The sequence below is a fragment of the Chaetodon trifascialis genome, chromosome 1 (assembly GCF_039877785.1).
Source record: "Chaetodon trifascialis isolate fChaTrf1 chromosome 1, fChaTrf1.hap1, whole genome shotgun sequence".
NCBI classification, from domain to species: domain Eukaryota; kingdom Metazoa; phylum Chordata; class Actinopteri; order Chaetodontiformes; family Chaetodontidae; genus Chaetodon; species Chaetodon trifascialis.
This window is the reverse complement of record NC_092056.1, coordinates 6,459,804-6,474,789: the sequence shown is the minus strand read 5'-3', so window position 1 is coordinate 6,474,789 and position 14,986 is coordinate 6,459,804. Positions and strand designations below refer to the sequence as shown.

General features: G+C 40.6%; 1 protein-coding gene across 7 annotated transcripts in view; it reads left to right on the top strand.

Annotated features, from left to right (window-relative positions):
* The window catches only part of gramd2aa (GRAM domain containing 2Aa), a 31,333-nt gene extending 16,729 nt beyond the window's left edge, over positions 1 to 14,604 (top strand). For 3 of the 7 annotated variants that reach the window (XM_070961225.1, XM_070961243.1, XM_070961251.1), the window contains 9 exons: positions 1,379 to 1,451; positions 4,062 to 4,165; positions 4,769 to 4,867; positions 6,499 to 6,570; positions 6,662 to 6,718; positions 8,114 to 8,291; positions 10,488 to 10,581; positions 11,646 to 11,750; positions 12,626 to 14,604. In XM_070961225.1, the coding sequence (XP_070817326.1) occupies positions 1,379 to 1,451; positions 4,062 to 4,165; positions 4,769 to 4,867; positions 6,499 to 6,570; positions 6,662 to 6,718; positions 8,114 to 8,291; positions 10,488 to 10,581; positions 11,646 to 11,750; positions 12,626 to 12,629 (786 nt within the window). In that variant the 3' untranslated portion in view covers positions 12,630 to 14,604. Of the gene's footprint in view, positions 1 to 1,132; positions 1,452 to 4,061; positions 4,166 to 4,768; positions 4,868 to 6,498; positions 6,571 to 6,661; positions 6,719 to 8,113; positions 8,292 to 10,487; positions 10,582 to 11,645; positions 11,755 to 12,625 lie in introns of those variants that run through there. The other 4 variants (XM_070961208.1, XM_070961199.1, XM_070961216.1 and 1 more) reach the window with 2 other exon arrangements.
* The last annotated feature ends 382 nt before the right edge of the window (positions 14,605 to 14,986 follow it).

Sequence of the window (14,986 nt, the reverse complement as noted above, 5' to 3'; positions counted from 1 at the left end):
CAAGTCCAAGCAGTTGTATCCAGTTTTACCTAAATGTTTATTCTATAGTAAAAGCAGCACTAACTGTTAAAACACTGCTTTCCCTTTGAGATTTAATGTGATGAGTAATTATGTAATGTGGTTAAGATGGCAAATTTACCCACGTTTTAAAAAAATACCATAATTATGCCATCTGGGAACAATCGACTTGCTGCAATCCTGATCAGTGTCCTCCAAAGAAAATTTCAGCCATGATATGAGCCAAACACGGTAACAGTAACAACCACACCTCAGATTTATCAGCTTAGACCATCTCGCCTATGAATTCACTCAGTAAATGATTCAATTCACAGATTGATGCTGGGCTTTTCCCCCATGGCGATCAAGCCCTCTGCATTACTGTAACCTACTAGAAGCGACATATTCCTAAGGACAGGAGCTGCTCTTGCCTGAGCTATTAATAGAAAGCCAAAAACAGGAGCGGCAGACAACAGCAAACTGAGCAGATTGAGTTTGAAGGAAGGAGAGACGAGACGCAGGACGGGAAACGAAAATAGGGAAAGATCGTCTGATGGCAGAGATATTTAGAACTGGACCATTTGAGCTGTGAGGGAGGAGAGCGAGGGATGAATGAGACCTCTTGTGTGTTCAGGGAAGAAAATGTATGATTTGCTCTGGAAAGTGAGGACTTTCAGCCTGACACTACAGACAGGAAGAGAAACTGACAGATAGAGGGAAGGAAAGGCAAAGGCTGAGAAAGAAAAGACTTGAAGTGAGAGTAGTGAGGAGTACTTCTGTGTGCTAGAGTGGGTGTTGTTTTTTTCAGCTCAGAATGATGAAGGGCAGAGACTGTGTATGTGTGTAAAGGAGCGAGAAGGAGAGGGAGGGTGTCAGCTGGGTGCTGCAAAGTGTAGAGTCACTGGAGGTGTATTTGAGACAGAGAAAGAGAGCCTTGTAGTTTCTGAGAAAGAGCTCAGTGGCTGTAAACTGAGGCGTTGCTGCTGTAACTCTGTAGCCGTGGATGTGCGTGTGTGTGTGTAGGTGTATACATTAGAGTCAGGTGTGTGCTTGTACGTGCACGTAGACTAGAAGTAGTTGCTCGGAGGCAGTCCTCCGCCTCGGCCCAGCATACTGACCGGTGTCAGGGGAACAGTGTGTGTCTTGCAGCAGCTTGCTCCAGGCCTTGGATGTGCGCGAGTGTGTGTGTGTGTACGGTGCCAACGTGCTGAGCCTGGTGCAGAGCTCACGTCCGTTGAGGGAGAGGGTGGTGTCTGCGGCGAGCGGAGCCAGAGTGGCCGGTGGTGGTGGAGTGGCCGGCGATGCCGGTGGTGCTGGCGCTGTGCAGGCTGGCCGGTCCGCCAAGGAGCTGCTCATGACTCTGCCCTGTCCCTCTGCACAGACTGTCAGCAAGTACAACTCGCAGTACCACAAACTGTTCCAGTGCGTGCCCAAGGATGAGATCCTCATGAAAGGTACGGTGCTTTTTACCCTGAGGAAAACTTAAGGACTGTGCTTTTCTGCTGCAGCATCATTAATCAACCTGCAAATATTCTTGGGCATGTCGTGCTTCAGCTTCTCTATAATTTACCTGTAATGCATTTATACTTATTTCCATTTTCCTAATCCTCTCAGCCTGTTTTGATTGTACTGTTTAATTCTTCTTGCAAGCTGCTAATGTACAATAACAATGTAAGACTGATATTAGCTTTTTATTAAATATATGCTATTGGCTAATGAGCTGAAATGAGCCAATTACTCAATTGGTCACCTGACAAAAATGAATTGCCAGCAATCTTAATAATAATTTCATCACCAGGTCATTTATCAAGCAAAATTAATCAAGTTCTCATTTTCCAGCTTTTCAATTGTAGGAATGTACTGCTTTATTGTTTTATATCATACATGCAATTTGTCTTTTGGTTTTGGACCATTAGTCAGGGAAAACAAGCAATTTCAAGTCATCACCTCTGGCTCAGGAAAACTACAGCCATTTTAACAATTTTCTGATATGGTAAAGGCTAAATCATTCCTTTATTTATGTAATCAGTAATGAGTTATTAGTTGCTGTAGTTTCAGCTGGGAGATGTATGCAAGCGGTGACTTTGCTACATTTCATAAGCTGTCAAGAAAGGAACTATTCTTACATCCGTTTTCCTGATTAAACAAAAAAATTAGTGCTGTCATTCGATTAAAACATTTAATCGCGATTAATCTCATGAATGTCATAGTTAACTCACGATTAATGGCACATTTTTATCTATTCTAAATGTCCCTTGAATTATCATTTTAATACTGTTATCAACATGGAAAAGTGGATCGGTTTGCTTTGTGCAAATGTTTTTTAAATGAAAACAACAACGTGTAGTGTTATATTTCACACTAACATTCTCACTTTGAGCAGTCATTCGCATTTGAATGAATCAAATCTCACACACTGTCAATAAACAGATGACAAAAAAATAAATACTTGGTTTCTAAAAAGCCTCTTCAACAACCCTTTCTAAGGGATGAAAACAGGGTGATACAAAATAAAGCTACAAAGAGCACATTATTGTAAACTAGGACTCAGGCCATAGTGCAGTTAAACCATGGCTTAAACTTTGCTTTCTTAGATTCCTTTGAACATAACAGCATCCATATGCCTCTGTCGAAAGCCGTCCATTGTCGCCTGGTTTTGACAAGGAGGCGGCGGAGAATTCACATTCGCCGTGTGTTTGGCCATCAAGTGGTGTTTCAGACTGGAGGTGCTACGGTGGTAACTCAGTTCACACCAACAATACACACAGATAACTTTGGTCTTGTCAGTCGACCCATCTGGCAACTTTTTGAGACTAAACTTTCCATTCAGAATCTTGTTCGCATCCATTTCGGCGTTTGGCGCTTGACATCCACACAAACCAGTAGCCTACTCTTTTACAGCTAGCGAGCAGGCAAGACTAAACACGTGCGTGGGGCGTGCCTATTGTTTTGTTTCTGGTTTACAACCAGATCCTGTAGTTTTTCTTATGTTACTAGCAGTGGCCACAGCTTATAAAAAACTACAAGTTCACTAGGTCACAAAGAACGTAAATCTCGCGATAAAAAAAATGACACCGTTAAAAATTGATTCGTGTTAACACGTTAATAACGCATTATTTTTGACAGCACTAAAAAAATACAACAGTTCAAGTGAAGTGTACCAAACAAAGATGGGCTTAAGTGCCTTGTTAACTCATCGTAAAACACACTCCATTCAACCTGGACAAAAACAAAATAAAACTTGCCAAAACCATTTTGGTTGGTCTTTCCATTATTCCAACAATCACCAGCTCTGATTTGGTCAAAATAAACTCTTCACTTGCTGAGTTACATGTGAAAATCTTCACTTCTGATGCCCGACCTTCCTCCAGAGTCCTGGTCAGAGCCGCTGTAAATCACCTCTGGACTTCCTGTCTTGGAGGCTGTGTTCGGTTTCGATCTGGCAAAGTTTACTGGGAGGCTGCTGAGCCTGGTTGGGCCACACCCCTGTCTGCTAATAGGGCCACTAGCTAAGTGAGCTAACTAGGTAACGGCTACAGCCAAATATCGGTATAGCCGAGTATAGTGAGCAACAGTTCAACATATGGCCGCTTCTTACTTTGTACCTTTAACATGCTGCACACTGTTTCAACAGCAGTGTCTGTAGTTGCAAACTAAAGTCTTGATACAGCCTAACAAATGCCAGTAAAATTGTAATGTATAGTTGTTATTTTTCTCTGCTTTTAACTCACTTGAAAAAGGGCTACCTTTGCACTGCTTCCAGCTTCAGCTCTGCCATCTGGTTAAACAGAGAAACTCATAAACAATCAGTTTTCAGGATGACCAGCTTTCTGCTGCACAGTATCAACTTCTGCAATGGTGCAGTTCAAGCTGGCTTATCATAAACTTTGTTATGTGCAGCCATCAAAGTTAAACCAGTGATGTGAAACTTTATGAATGATGAATGATTCCATAGTAATGAAAAAAGTCTGATAATGTTTTACTAATCCTGTTTGTTTTTCTTCATCCGTTTTATAATTATTGAAAGAGGATGAAAGCTGAAAGTTTCTCTCTTCTGGTTTCAGTGTACTCCTGTGCTCTCCTCAGAGATATTCTTCTACAAGGCCGGCTCTACATTTCCAGAAACTGGCTGTGTTTCTATGCCAACCTCTTCGGCAAGGACATCAAGGTACGAATGACTGACAGACAGCTTAAAAAACTCAAACTGACAAACAAACTTGAACTGAGTGACTCCCAGTCACAATTTGACAGGCTGATTGGACAACTTGTCAGATGATTTGACTGAAAGTCAGTCGGGATAATTGGCTGACTTTCAGTGTCACAGTCGTAATTCTCCCATATAGAAAATGTCTCTCTCTACGCCTGTAATGTGAAAATATGTACCGAGTGACAGGTAGACTGACCGAACCTTTACCCTTAACTGTTATGTGACTTTCTCTTTGATGTTGTGCATTGTTCCTTTTACTTCATTTCCTTGAAACCAAACCTCTCCTGACATCTGAGTGACAATAAGCTACTTATTCAGGCTGCATTCAGGCTGCATTCCTCACATTCTGACTGGAACAAGACACGTTTCATGTCCACCACTGATTTTCCCCTGGGTTTTTCCTGAGTGTATTTCAGTACCTTCCCTGTCACCATTTACTCAAATCACAGAGGTGTTTTTATCTTATCTATAATTTTCTCATCACCAGCTTTTAAGTTTGCTTCCTCAAATCTGAGCGCTTCCTTTTAAATGTTTTTTTTTTGGGCCTTTTTCCATCTTCTTTAGGTGGCTATCCCTGTCGTTTCTGTGAGGCTGGTGAAAAAGCACAAAACAGCGGGACTTGTGCCTAATGGCTTGGCTATCACCACAGACACCGGCCAGAAGGTAAACACTTCCATCACAGTCACTGCGAATTAAAATACTTGTGCTGATTAGCGCAGCCTGGCTGTACGCGCTGTATGTTCCAGGAGAGGTGTGATGGAAAAAACAACACCATGCTATAGATAGAAGCAGAGTGGAGTCCCAGCCTGGTAGCGCAGGAGAGCAAAGGGTTTTTCCATCATTACGGCAATTTGTCAGAAGGGCTTCTTAGCTTTCTATCACTTCAGACTCAGTCTGTCATCAAGTGGTGTTTTCAAAGACATAATGTGCTGCTCAGCGTCTGGTCTGGCCGCAACAACCAATGAAGAATGATAGTCAGCAAGCTAACATTAGCACAACATTAGCACGTGGTGACATCTTTTACAAAGAGCAAGAAGAGAGCAAATTAAGTCATTTGAATGGAAGATTTGAGGGCTCAAATGTCTAAACTGAGGGTATGACATAACTAATTGGAAGTACACAGAGGGCTACTAGTCGGACATTAGAGAATAAAAAGTCTTAGTAGATGTTTTCATGCTTTTTATGGTGCCTGTCTGACCCTCAAATGATCACATGCTCCCCTTCTCTGTCTCTATTTAAGGTTACATGTTAACTCAGCTAGTCAAAGCGTAAACCAGCAGTGCAAAGAGTCGTTGACATTCTGTTTGTGCACAACACTAATATTTAATTTTCTTGCTGAATTACAACTATATTCCCACCTTTGTCAAAACACGGGAGACAGAACATATGGATTGCATGCTGTATACTGCACAAGAGTAAATATCCTTATATAGTATGTCTGCATGATTGTGTAATGTGCATTGCACAACCATGTGCACATATATGGTTCTTTGCGGTGCAACTATACTGCTAAAAAAGACTGAGGTGGGTTCTTCTGTTTATGAGGTAAAGGCTTCACAGCTCTCGTCTGTCACAACAAAGTTCAGCTCCTGTTTGTAATTTTTCAGCTCGTTCACCAGCACGACTGTGTGAGGAGAAACAACAGGACTGTTAAAAAACTGACAGACAAGAAGTACACACACGATAACCTAGGTTCAAACGCTTACAAGTAAATTCAGAAATACTTTAAATCGGTGATATTAATCCAGGTCAGAGGGATATTTGGGTAAGCTGCTGCTGACCCGTCGTTCATAGTTCTTCATGAAAGAATAAAATGTGATTAGAAAAATATCCTCTTTGTGCCTCAGATTAAAGCTTTTGAATCCCTCAAGTGTTATTCGCCCAAATTATTTCTAGCAATAATATCCACACATGCCTGAATGAGCTGAGTGTGTACTGACAGCATGAGCAGAGAGTTCGAATAATGCTGGCTGGACTTCGTGTCGGCGCTGTGTCTGTGATATCTGTGATATCAGCACAGGGAGTTTAAGGTGTAAAACAGGAAATCTTTCCCCCACACACAGAACTCATCGAAGTTAAACATCTGTTGTCTAATCTAATTTTGATGATACAGGAAACTGAGTGTATCCATGTTTCTCAGTAGAAATCTCTGTGACAACTGTACAAATATAGTTTTTTTTTATGTGTACGGGTAAATTCAGAAACGTTTAACAAGACTTCAGAGCAACATGAAAATTATAAGCAGAATATCAGCACAGTTTTTACATCACCCTTTCCCTTGTTTGTTTCCTCAGTATGTATTTGTATCTCTGCTATCGAGAGACAGCGTGTATGACGTCCTGCGTAGGATCTGCACACACCTACAGGTCAGAGGACACACATGCGTGCTATGCATTTAGTCTCTGCACTGTGTGGTGTGCATGTCAGCTAAAGAGGTGATGTCCTTTCCCTCTCCAGGTCAATGGGAAGAGTCTGAGCTTGAAGCAGTTCATGGAGGAGCCGACCTTGTCGTTGGTCAGTGACAGCATGTCTTTCACAGAGCGAAGCGTAAAGTCGTAAAATTGAAAGATCAAATTGGGTGGAACTTCAGCATCTGCTGATTCAGACGCATTAAAATGACTTTAATGTTTCCTCGTCGTGTTTCAGCCTAAAGGCCTCTGACAAGTCACTTACAACTCCTGCTGACCTGAAGGCTGACTTACCTTCTTACACAGACTGGATCAATAGATCATTGTGTTGCTGCTGCAGCCATGCAGTGAATTATCCCATGAGTCAGAAAGATGCTATCCACGAGCTCAGTGAAGTCACCTTGTGTGTGCGTGCACTGCAGGCCACAATGCAACAGAACAGCTTTTGTTTTATTAATTATTAAGTCCTATTAACATGCGCGTCCTTGGTCACGCTCCAATCTAGATTGAAATTATTTGAAGAGAAAAAGGTTTTTGTTCACGGTGCCAGCATTGAAACTCAAACCCAGATGACCGATCTGTATTTGCAGTTTGCATCATATTAAGACATGAATAGAATAATGTTCAGATCATGCAGAGTATTTGTTTACCTTGCTAAATATCTCTTTGCATTGTAGCTTCCATAGGGCTTGATAGATGGACCCTCAAACTTTTAAAAAGGATAGGTGGGGACAGTTTTCTAATAAGTCGCCCTTTAGGAACATTTTCTAAGTTCTAACTAACGGCTTTATTGATGCTCACTCAATAACTTCATTAACAAGAACAGCGTCTGGGCTGCCATAAAGTCTAACTTATGAGAATGTGGTATCAAAGCTTTGAAGGTGCTGATTTATCACCCAAGTTACTCAATACATCACTTTATCAATGAGCAGTGATCACATGATGTGTGGTGTAGACATAACTCAGCAGCTCCCAGCCTCACAGAGCAGTCACAATATGACTCAAGATAAGGAATAAAAATAACTTAAGCACAAAAGTTTTATTTATTCTTGACTTTTTTTCCATTTCTGCTTTATTTTCTTCCTTCTACATACAGGAAACTTTAATGTTTTCTGGCCTCTAAATCATTCAGATATAACAATTGTGAATTTCCCTTGGGGATGAATAAAGTATCTATCTATCAATGAGAAGGAAGGATCACTCTGTGGTTCAGCTGCTGACAGTGTGTGTAATGTGAGGCCACATGTTTATTTTCAGGAGCCACAAGCAAAAAGGTTTGGGAGCCACCGATGTAGATTTCAGCAGCACAAAACACAACATTGAAATCCGCATAAAAAACACTGAATTATGAGTCTTGGTGATTTTTTTTCAATCTCAGATTTCGATGAATGAACTACTTGTGTGCCAGCGCCTCAGATGTTCAGACTCCTTCAGATTTGGATCACCATCTGTTCCAGCTGTGCCGCCGTCTTTACATTCTCCTCTTTCCTCTGGGTCACAGGACGAGTTCCCGGCTCCAGACGAGTTCCCAGTGGTTGACGAATTCCCATCAGTGTTGAAGTGGAGAAGGAAACCCTCAGTGGTGTCGGTGTCCTCCTCCCTCCCCGACCTCCTGGGGAACTCCACCAGCAGTCTGAGCCCCGCAGATACGCCGTTCAAAGCAGAGCAATTACTGGAAGGTGATGAAACTGCCTACAATGTCGATACAGTGTCATGCTTATGAGCTAATTGATAAGCATGCCACAACTACTATATGATATGAGAGATAAGATATGAATGTGAGAATTATTCATATCACTAGTTAGTACTGTGTATGCATAAACAAGAAATTCATTTGCACATGAAAAGTAGCTCAAATTACAAAAGATGATAATATAAAATACATGAAAATACATCAAATGATTTACAGGAAACAGAAAACGGTGCCAATTATACAATTCATCTGTAGGAAATGGAAAATATTGATTATATAATAATAATAATAATAATAATAATGATAATAATAATAATAATAATAAATAATAATAATAATAATAAACTTTAAAGACATCATTATTTTTTTCCTCTCTGATTGGTCGAGTATTCCACAACAGATTGCTTATTAATCTTGAGAATAACAAGAGCCTGTGGTATGTGCTCTTCAGTGCATGCGAGCGAATAAAAGATTGAAAGGAGGTGATAATCCAGGAGGATTTCATAGATAATACGTAACAGTTTGCTGTCTGACCTAGTTAAAAGAGGAAGTCAGTGAACTGAGGACAGAATCAGTGTTACAGCTTCAAAACGCCACTTTCATTACAGGGCAACAGCGCGGGAGTTTGTTGTCGTTAAATCACATTTATACTGTGAGACATGGACACAGTTCAGCTGTCTGGATGCATGTGTTTGTGTGTCTTAGTATGTGTTTTCACTTAATTTGAATTTCGTGGGTCTGTGTGTGTCAGAGAGAGAGTGCACGAAAGACAGGGAGTAATTGCTTTTAGATGGCAGCGTCTCTCTTACGCAAAGACACATTAAGCTCCACATGGAGATTAAATCGTGTGGGGGCTTGTATTAAAAAGCTTTGGGCGGATGCAGATTAAATAGAGATTAACACAAACAATGTCTGCTGTCAAAGTTGTCTGAGGACAGTTTCACGGTTACACGCTGACAGGCTGCAGATCATTTCTGAATGCTAACCCACATGAATGTTGTTCTCCATTGCATGCTGGATATTTGCTCAGCTTGAGCTGTTGTGTGCGTTATCATCACAGCTCATATATGGAGTGGAAAGATGGGAAGTAATGTAATTAAAAGATTTAAGCCTACTTATAGTATTACCTGAGTCAATACCTGTATTATAGTAGCTTTACATCACATACATACATTATAGGAGCTGTGCAAGAACAAACAATGCATTCATGTCAGCTAGCATACAATAATGATAGAGACACTGAGATATAATAGTCAGATTTATATGATTTAGACTATATATTGTTCAGTGGTTGCAATATTTTAATGAATGAAAAAGCAGTAAAAGCAGCATCTTGTTAAAGGTTCAGCTTCACTGCCGTTATACAGTACAGGATTGCCTGATGAAATGCAGCTGTAGACCCTCCACGCCACATGCACAGAAAATGCATCAAAATAAAGCAATAAAACAGAGCAAAGGATATAACAGCAGCACTAAAGTAAGAGACAAAAAAGGAAAACTAAACAGTTATATACATATGTCCAGTTTATGTACGTATCTAGTACCAGTACCTGTACATGCATGCATACACAGAGGAAAAGTACAGCATGTGTACATAAGATTATTTATTAATTCCTCCTTCAAAATAAAATGTGCAATCATTGCAAATACCAATAAAAATGCAAATAATGAAAGAATTTACAGAAAAATTACTTAAAACAATTTACATAAAACAAAGTATCACTTTTTGAACAATCACAGGTGCCTGAGGTACAAAGGAAATGATGTAAAATGCATAGAAGAGAATGTCCTCATCATTCACATTGTTATTTATAGGATTTACCTGCACCCTCTGGCTTTTCATAATATATAATAGCGTAAACAAAAACAAGACCCTCAGGAAGCCATGATTTATAAGATTTACTTTAAATTGTGATTCATTCTCGAGGTCCAAAGTGCACGTTGTCACACCATTAACTGTGTGAGAGCCCTGAATGCTGTTCAGTCCAAATGCACTCAGATACATAAAGAGGTCAGTCAGCGCTATTAAAAGTGAAACAGTGAAACATGCAGGACAGCCGAGCCAAGTACAATTAATGGTTTTATGTTATGTTGTATATGTAATAGTGTGTGTGTGTGTGTGTGTGTGTGTGTGTGTGTGTGTGTGTGTGTGTGTGTGTGTGTGTGTGTGTGTGTGTTACAGAGCGAGCTCTGCAAACAGACAGAGGTCTTTTATCAGAGCCAGTGGCAGAGCTGGGCCAGATGGAGTACCAGCTGCTCAAGTTCTTCACCCTGCTGTGAGTATACAGAGGGACACACAGACACCAACAACACCACCTTCACCTCCTCCAGCAGCTGACTCACAGCTAGACACACACTGTGAGCATTAACATGCAGATATAAATAGTAGGCGACTCAAACAGTCACACTGAACACGGGGGATCAGAGCCGTTAAAACACTTTTTACTTTATATTTTTCCACAGAGAAGTCGCCTCCCGTGAGACTTAATTATTCCAACTCACCGCAAAGGATCAAATAATTTGTCCTCATGAGCATCATGCTCTCCTTACTCCACCTGCCCTCTATCATAGCAGGGCAACACAGTGGCCATGGAGACTGTCCTTCACCCAGAGGACATGAAGCCGCTCTGCTAAAATGTCCTTGAGAGAAATGAATTCTTATCTGCTCTGAAGGTCTGTCATATTGCTGACGGTGCACTCCCACCCCCACCTCCCACTGAGGAAAAGAAGGAAAAGAATAAAGACAAATTTCTCCCGGGTATATCACCAATTCTAAGACATGTCAATTATGAAACTCTGTGTACCTTTATGCTTAAAAATATAATACCCAGTGCAAATAAAGCCAAACACGCATGTGCAGTTAGTTAAGTGAAGTGAAAGATACATAAATGCATTTTTTCATTTCAAAGTTTCACTATGATTGTAATTTATTTTTAATAATATCCACTTTAAACTGTATTACCAAATAAATGAAATGTAGACGTGATTTTCTCTGATTTTACACTCAAGTTTCAGCTTATTGATTTTACAAAAAACACATTCAAGACAATTTAAACGCTACTTGAGAATTGTTCAGCAGGAATTTAAAGTGCAACATTATTTGCAGTTGCGGAGTGAAAACACTGCCTTGGTCCTTTAAGACAGACATAAACTGGGTTGTTCAAGGACAGCGCTGTGCCTTCATGTGTTGACAGACGGTCCAACGTTGCCTCCCGGTGTTCATCAACAGACATTACAACTGTCCTCCTCCACTTCCACAGAGGATTCCAGTCTCTACTGTCAGAACCATCCGTAAACATAATAATTTAGCTAATCTGTGCGTCTCCTCCTCTGTCTCCAGTATTATTCTCCTCATCCTGTCATCGTGCTACTTGGCCTTTCGTGTGTGCAGTCTGGAGCAGCAGCTGTCCTTCCTCAGTAACCCAAATCTGCCCCTGAGAGAGAGGTAACACTGCACCGTTACATCAGCAGTACCTTTTAATATTTGAAACAGCTGATTTTTTATTGAAAGAAAAAAAAAACACATTCATATGTCAAAGGTGAAGGACATCCAGTGTTCATGGAAGTTGAGATTTAGACACAGGAGACAAAATAAACCAAAGGTGTGAAGCAATTATTGTACTTGTACCAAAAGTTCTGTTTATGTTGGAAACTGGCAGGAGCAGTCTGGTTATTAGCAGATACTAAGGATAGTTATTGATGCCAAAAATTGTATTAATCAAGGAATAATAATGGAGCACCACCCTGAGATCAGAGACCATTATCCAAACCACAGATACAGTCACTCTGAAGGGCTGCAGTGAGCTCCCAGCATTTATTACATTGTAGTGTATTATTTAATAGGGATATTTGAATAATGAGTCTGTTAATGAGAAAATAATATGGCGATAAATTATGTAAAATTGTGGCTGGATGTGGCAATGAAGTGAGGGGAAAGCTCACACAGTATAAGACACTGCCACACACCACTGACACTCCACAGAGTGAAGCTGTTAAACAATGTAAGACGGAGGTCCAGAGTTATGTTCACTGGGGCCTTTTCTGTCATTGTTGTGGGTGTAATAACAGTCTGATCATGTACCAGCTGTAATCTCGACAGGGCTTCCCCATGAATTTTCAGCTCCTTTCCTGCACACAGCTTTTAAATAAGTAAGAGAAACAAATGAGGTTTGAGTTGAGATATTTATACGTTCTCCTGGTTTGCACATGTACAGCATTGTTGTATGTGTGTGTATGTACTGGGATCAGTGCGAGGCTGTTGATTTATTCATCCGTTTAATCCCCAGAGTTTGCTGACGTGGCTGCTTTCTTCTCCACCAGGTAACCACTGCTCCCCGCTGTGACCCATCGAACTGGCTTGCTGTTTCCTCTTCTCATGCTTTTCGTCGACATTGCCCTCCTGCACAGATCCAGGACCAGCTTCAGAGCCCGATAGAGGTCGACCCCGCACCAGCCGCAAAACATGAAGGAGCAACATCGACCCGAGTTCAGCCATCTTACGGACCTTCTTTCCTCGGAATGACTTCCTGTTTAGTGATCACTTCCAGACTATGCAAACAAACTGTATTTATTTCTGAGTTGAAAGTAGGTTTTACTGTAGATTATGACCATCTACCATGGCCTGACCCTCTCATAGACATTTCACTTAACCCTATGAGTCTGCAGTGTAAAGCTCTTTACCCCAAAATGTTTGTGAACGCTGATGAAGTTTAGGCGCGGTGATGAGACGATGGAGGTAAGAGATAACTCAGTACATTAATTACTTGAAAAGACCGATAGTAAAGATATTTCAGGTGAGTTTTCAGGACTCATTCTACTCATGTCAGACATATTCTGACTCACGTGTGGTCCAAACCAAACGTTTCATGGCGGGATCATAGGGCAAAAACTAGTAACGACGATGCACTTTTTAAATTTTGTCCACGTTATTTCAAATGTATGTCACTGTCTCAAGAGTTTAGATCTGTTTTTTTCTTGACAATAGGTACTCAGTCGTCATTGTTGAAGGTATTTATGGAAGGAAGTAATGTTATGACCACAGACACTCGACTGACCGAAGTTACATGTCATTTAACTGTACTATCCTGTTAGCTGTAATGGGAATGGCATGGTTAGAGGACATGCATCATTTTGTTGTTCGTACAACTAATCTGCTGTGTGAAAGGAATATCAGGGTGTTTTAAACATTTCAGGTGAAGTTACCAAAACTTAAAATGTTCTGAGTCTCCATGTTATCATATATTTGTCGGAGGATATTTTACTGAATTGGCAGACGGATGAAATGTAGTCCTGGACTAGTTTGTGGAATCCTTATGAATTAAATTGGCGTAGAGCGAAGAAAGTTTGCGGCTTCTAATTTATTTTTCGGTCATTTTGGGAGCCAAAACTTTATGATCCAATGTTCCATGCTGTCGTTTTGGCTTGATACAAGACCACCATGAAAAGCCTCGACTCCAAGAGCACAGCAAATTTTAGTAACCTCTGGAACTCGGGCTAAATTATAAAGCTGGAACACGATGTTGGCAGAAGCACTTAATGCTTAATACATTACATATGGAGCGTTGGCTGAACGCTGGTGGGACTCATTTTCCTCCACCTGTTTCAGTTTAAATGTACTAAGTTGTCGCTGTTTTCATGGGTTTAAAATGTGTATTTTCTTAAATGTCAAATGTTCAGAAGCTACGAAAACCAACCCTGACTTAAGTCAAGGAACACATGAGTGGAAATACATGTTTGACTTTAACTGATGGGGTATGAAAAAGCTCCATAAACTCGAGTTTTCTAAACCTACAGAGAAACCATGTGACACCTAACCCGACATGAAGGGAGCCACAGCAGTGATAGCCTTTTATATGTCATACGTGGTTTAGCTCAGTAGGATTGTTGTGAATGGACGCTGTCCCATTTTTAAAAGAAAGTACTCAGGACAGGACCCAGAGCCAGCGATTAGGGATCTTAGTCTCAGGATTTACCTGACAAATGCCCTTAAAAGAGCATCTGCAGCCCAGATTGGTCAAATAAGAGTTAAACAGAGGTCATTCACACTGCTTCCACACCACAGTATGTACATCACCGTGCTCCTATGCTGTTGAATAGAGCAAAACATGAAGTACAACAAGCAAATACTAAGAGCTGGAACAATTCTTAAATCCTTAAGATACAGTCTCCCCTTTAATTTACTGCTAGCTTAAAATTAGTTTACCCTCCTCCACACTGACAGTTCACTCTGGACCAGCTTGTTCCAGCTCTTCATTAAAGCTGTGTGATATTTACACTGAATAAATATTCAAGTCCCAGTTGTTATGGCTGTGTCGCTTCATCAGTGGTAGATAAAGACCTCGTATGGATCATTTTATGCAAATTTACCACCAAATTAGCCTGAACTGTTTGGAAATTTTGTCTTCTTTATGATTTAAAATGAAGTTCTGTTAAAAGGAGGTTAGAGGAGAATAATGATGTATTGTACAGTCCTGTGCAAGTAGTATGCAGTGGATAGGCGTGTGTGTGTGTGTGTGTGTGTGTGTGTGTGTGTGTGTGTGTGTGTGTGTGTGTGTGTGTGTGTGTGTGAGAAAGGAGAAAGAGAGAGGTCATTACTGATTTATTAATTTCAAAAACACCAAATACATTAACTGTATACATTAACTGCAATAACAATACGTTTCATCATTTTGGCTTGAAAAA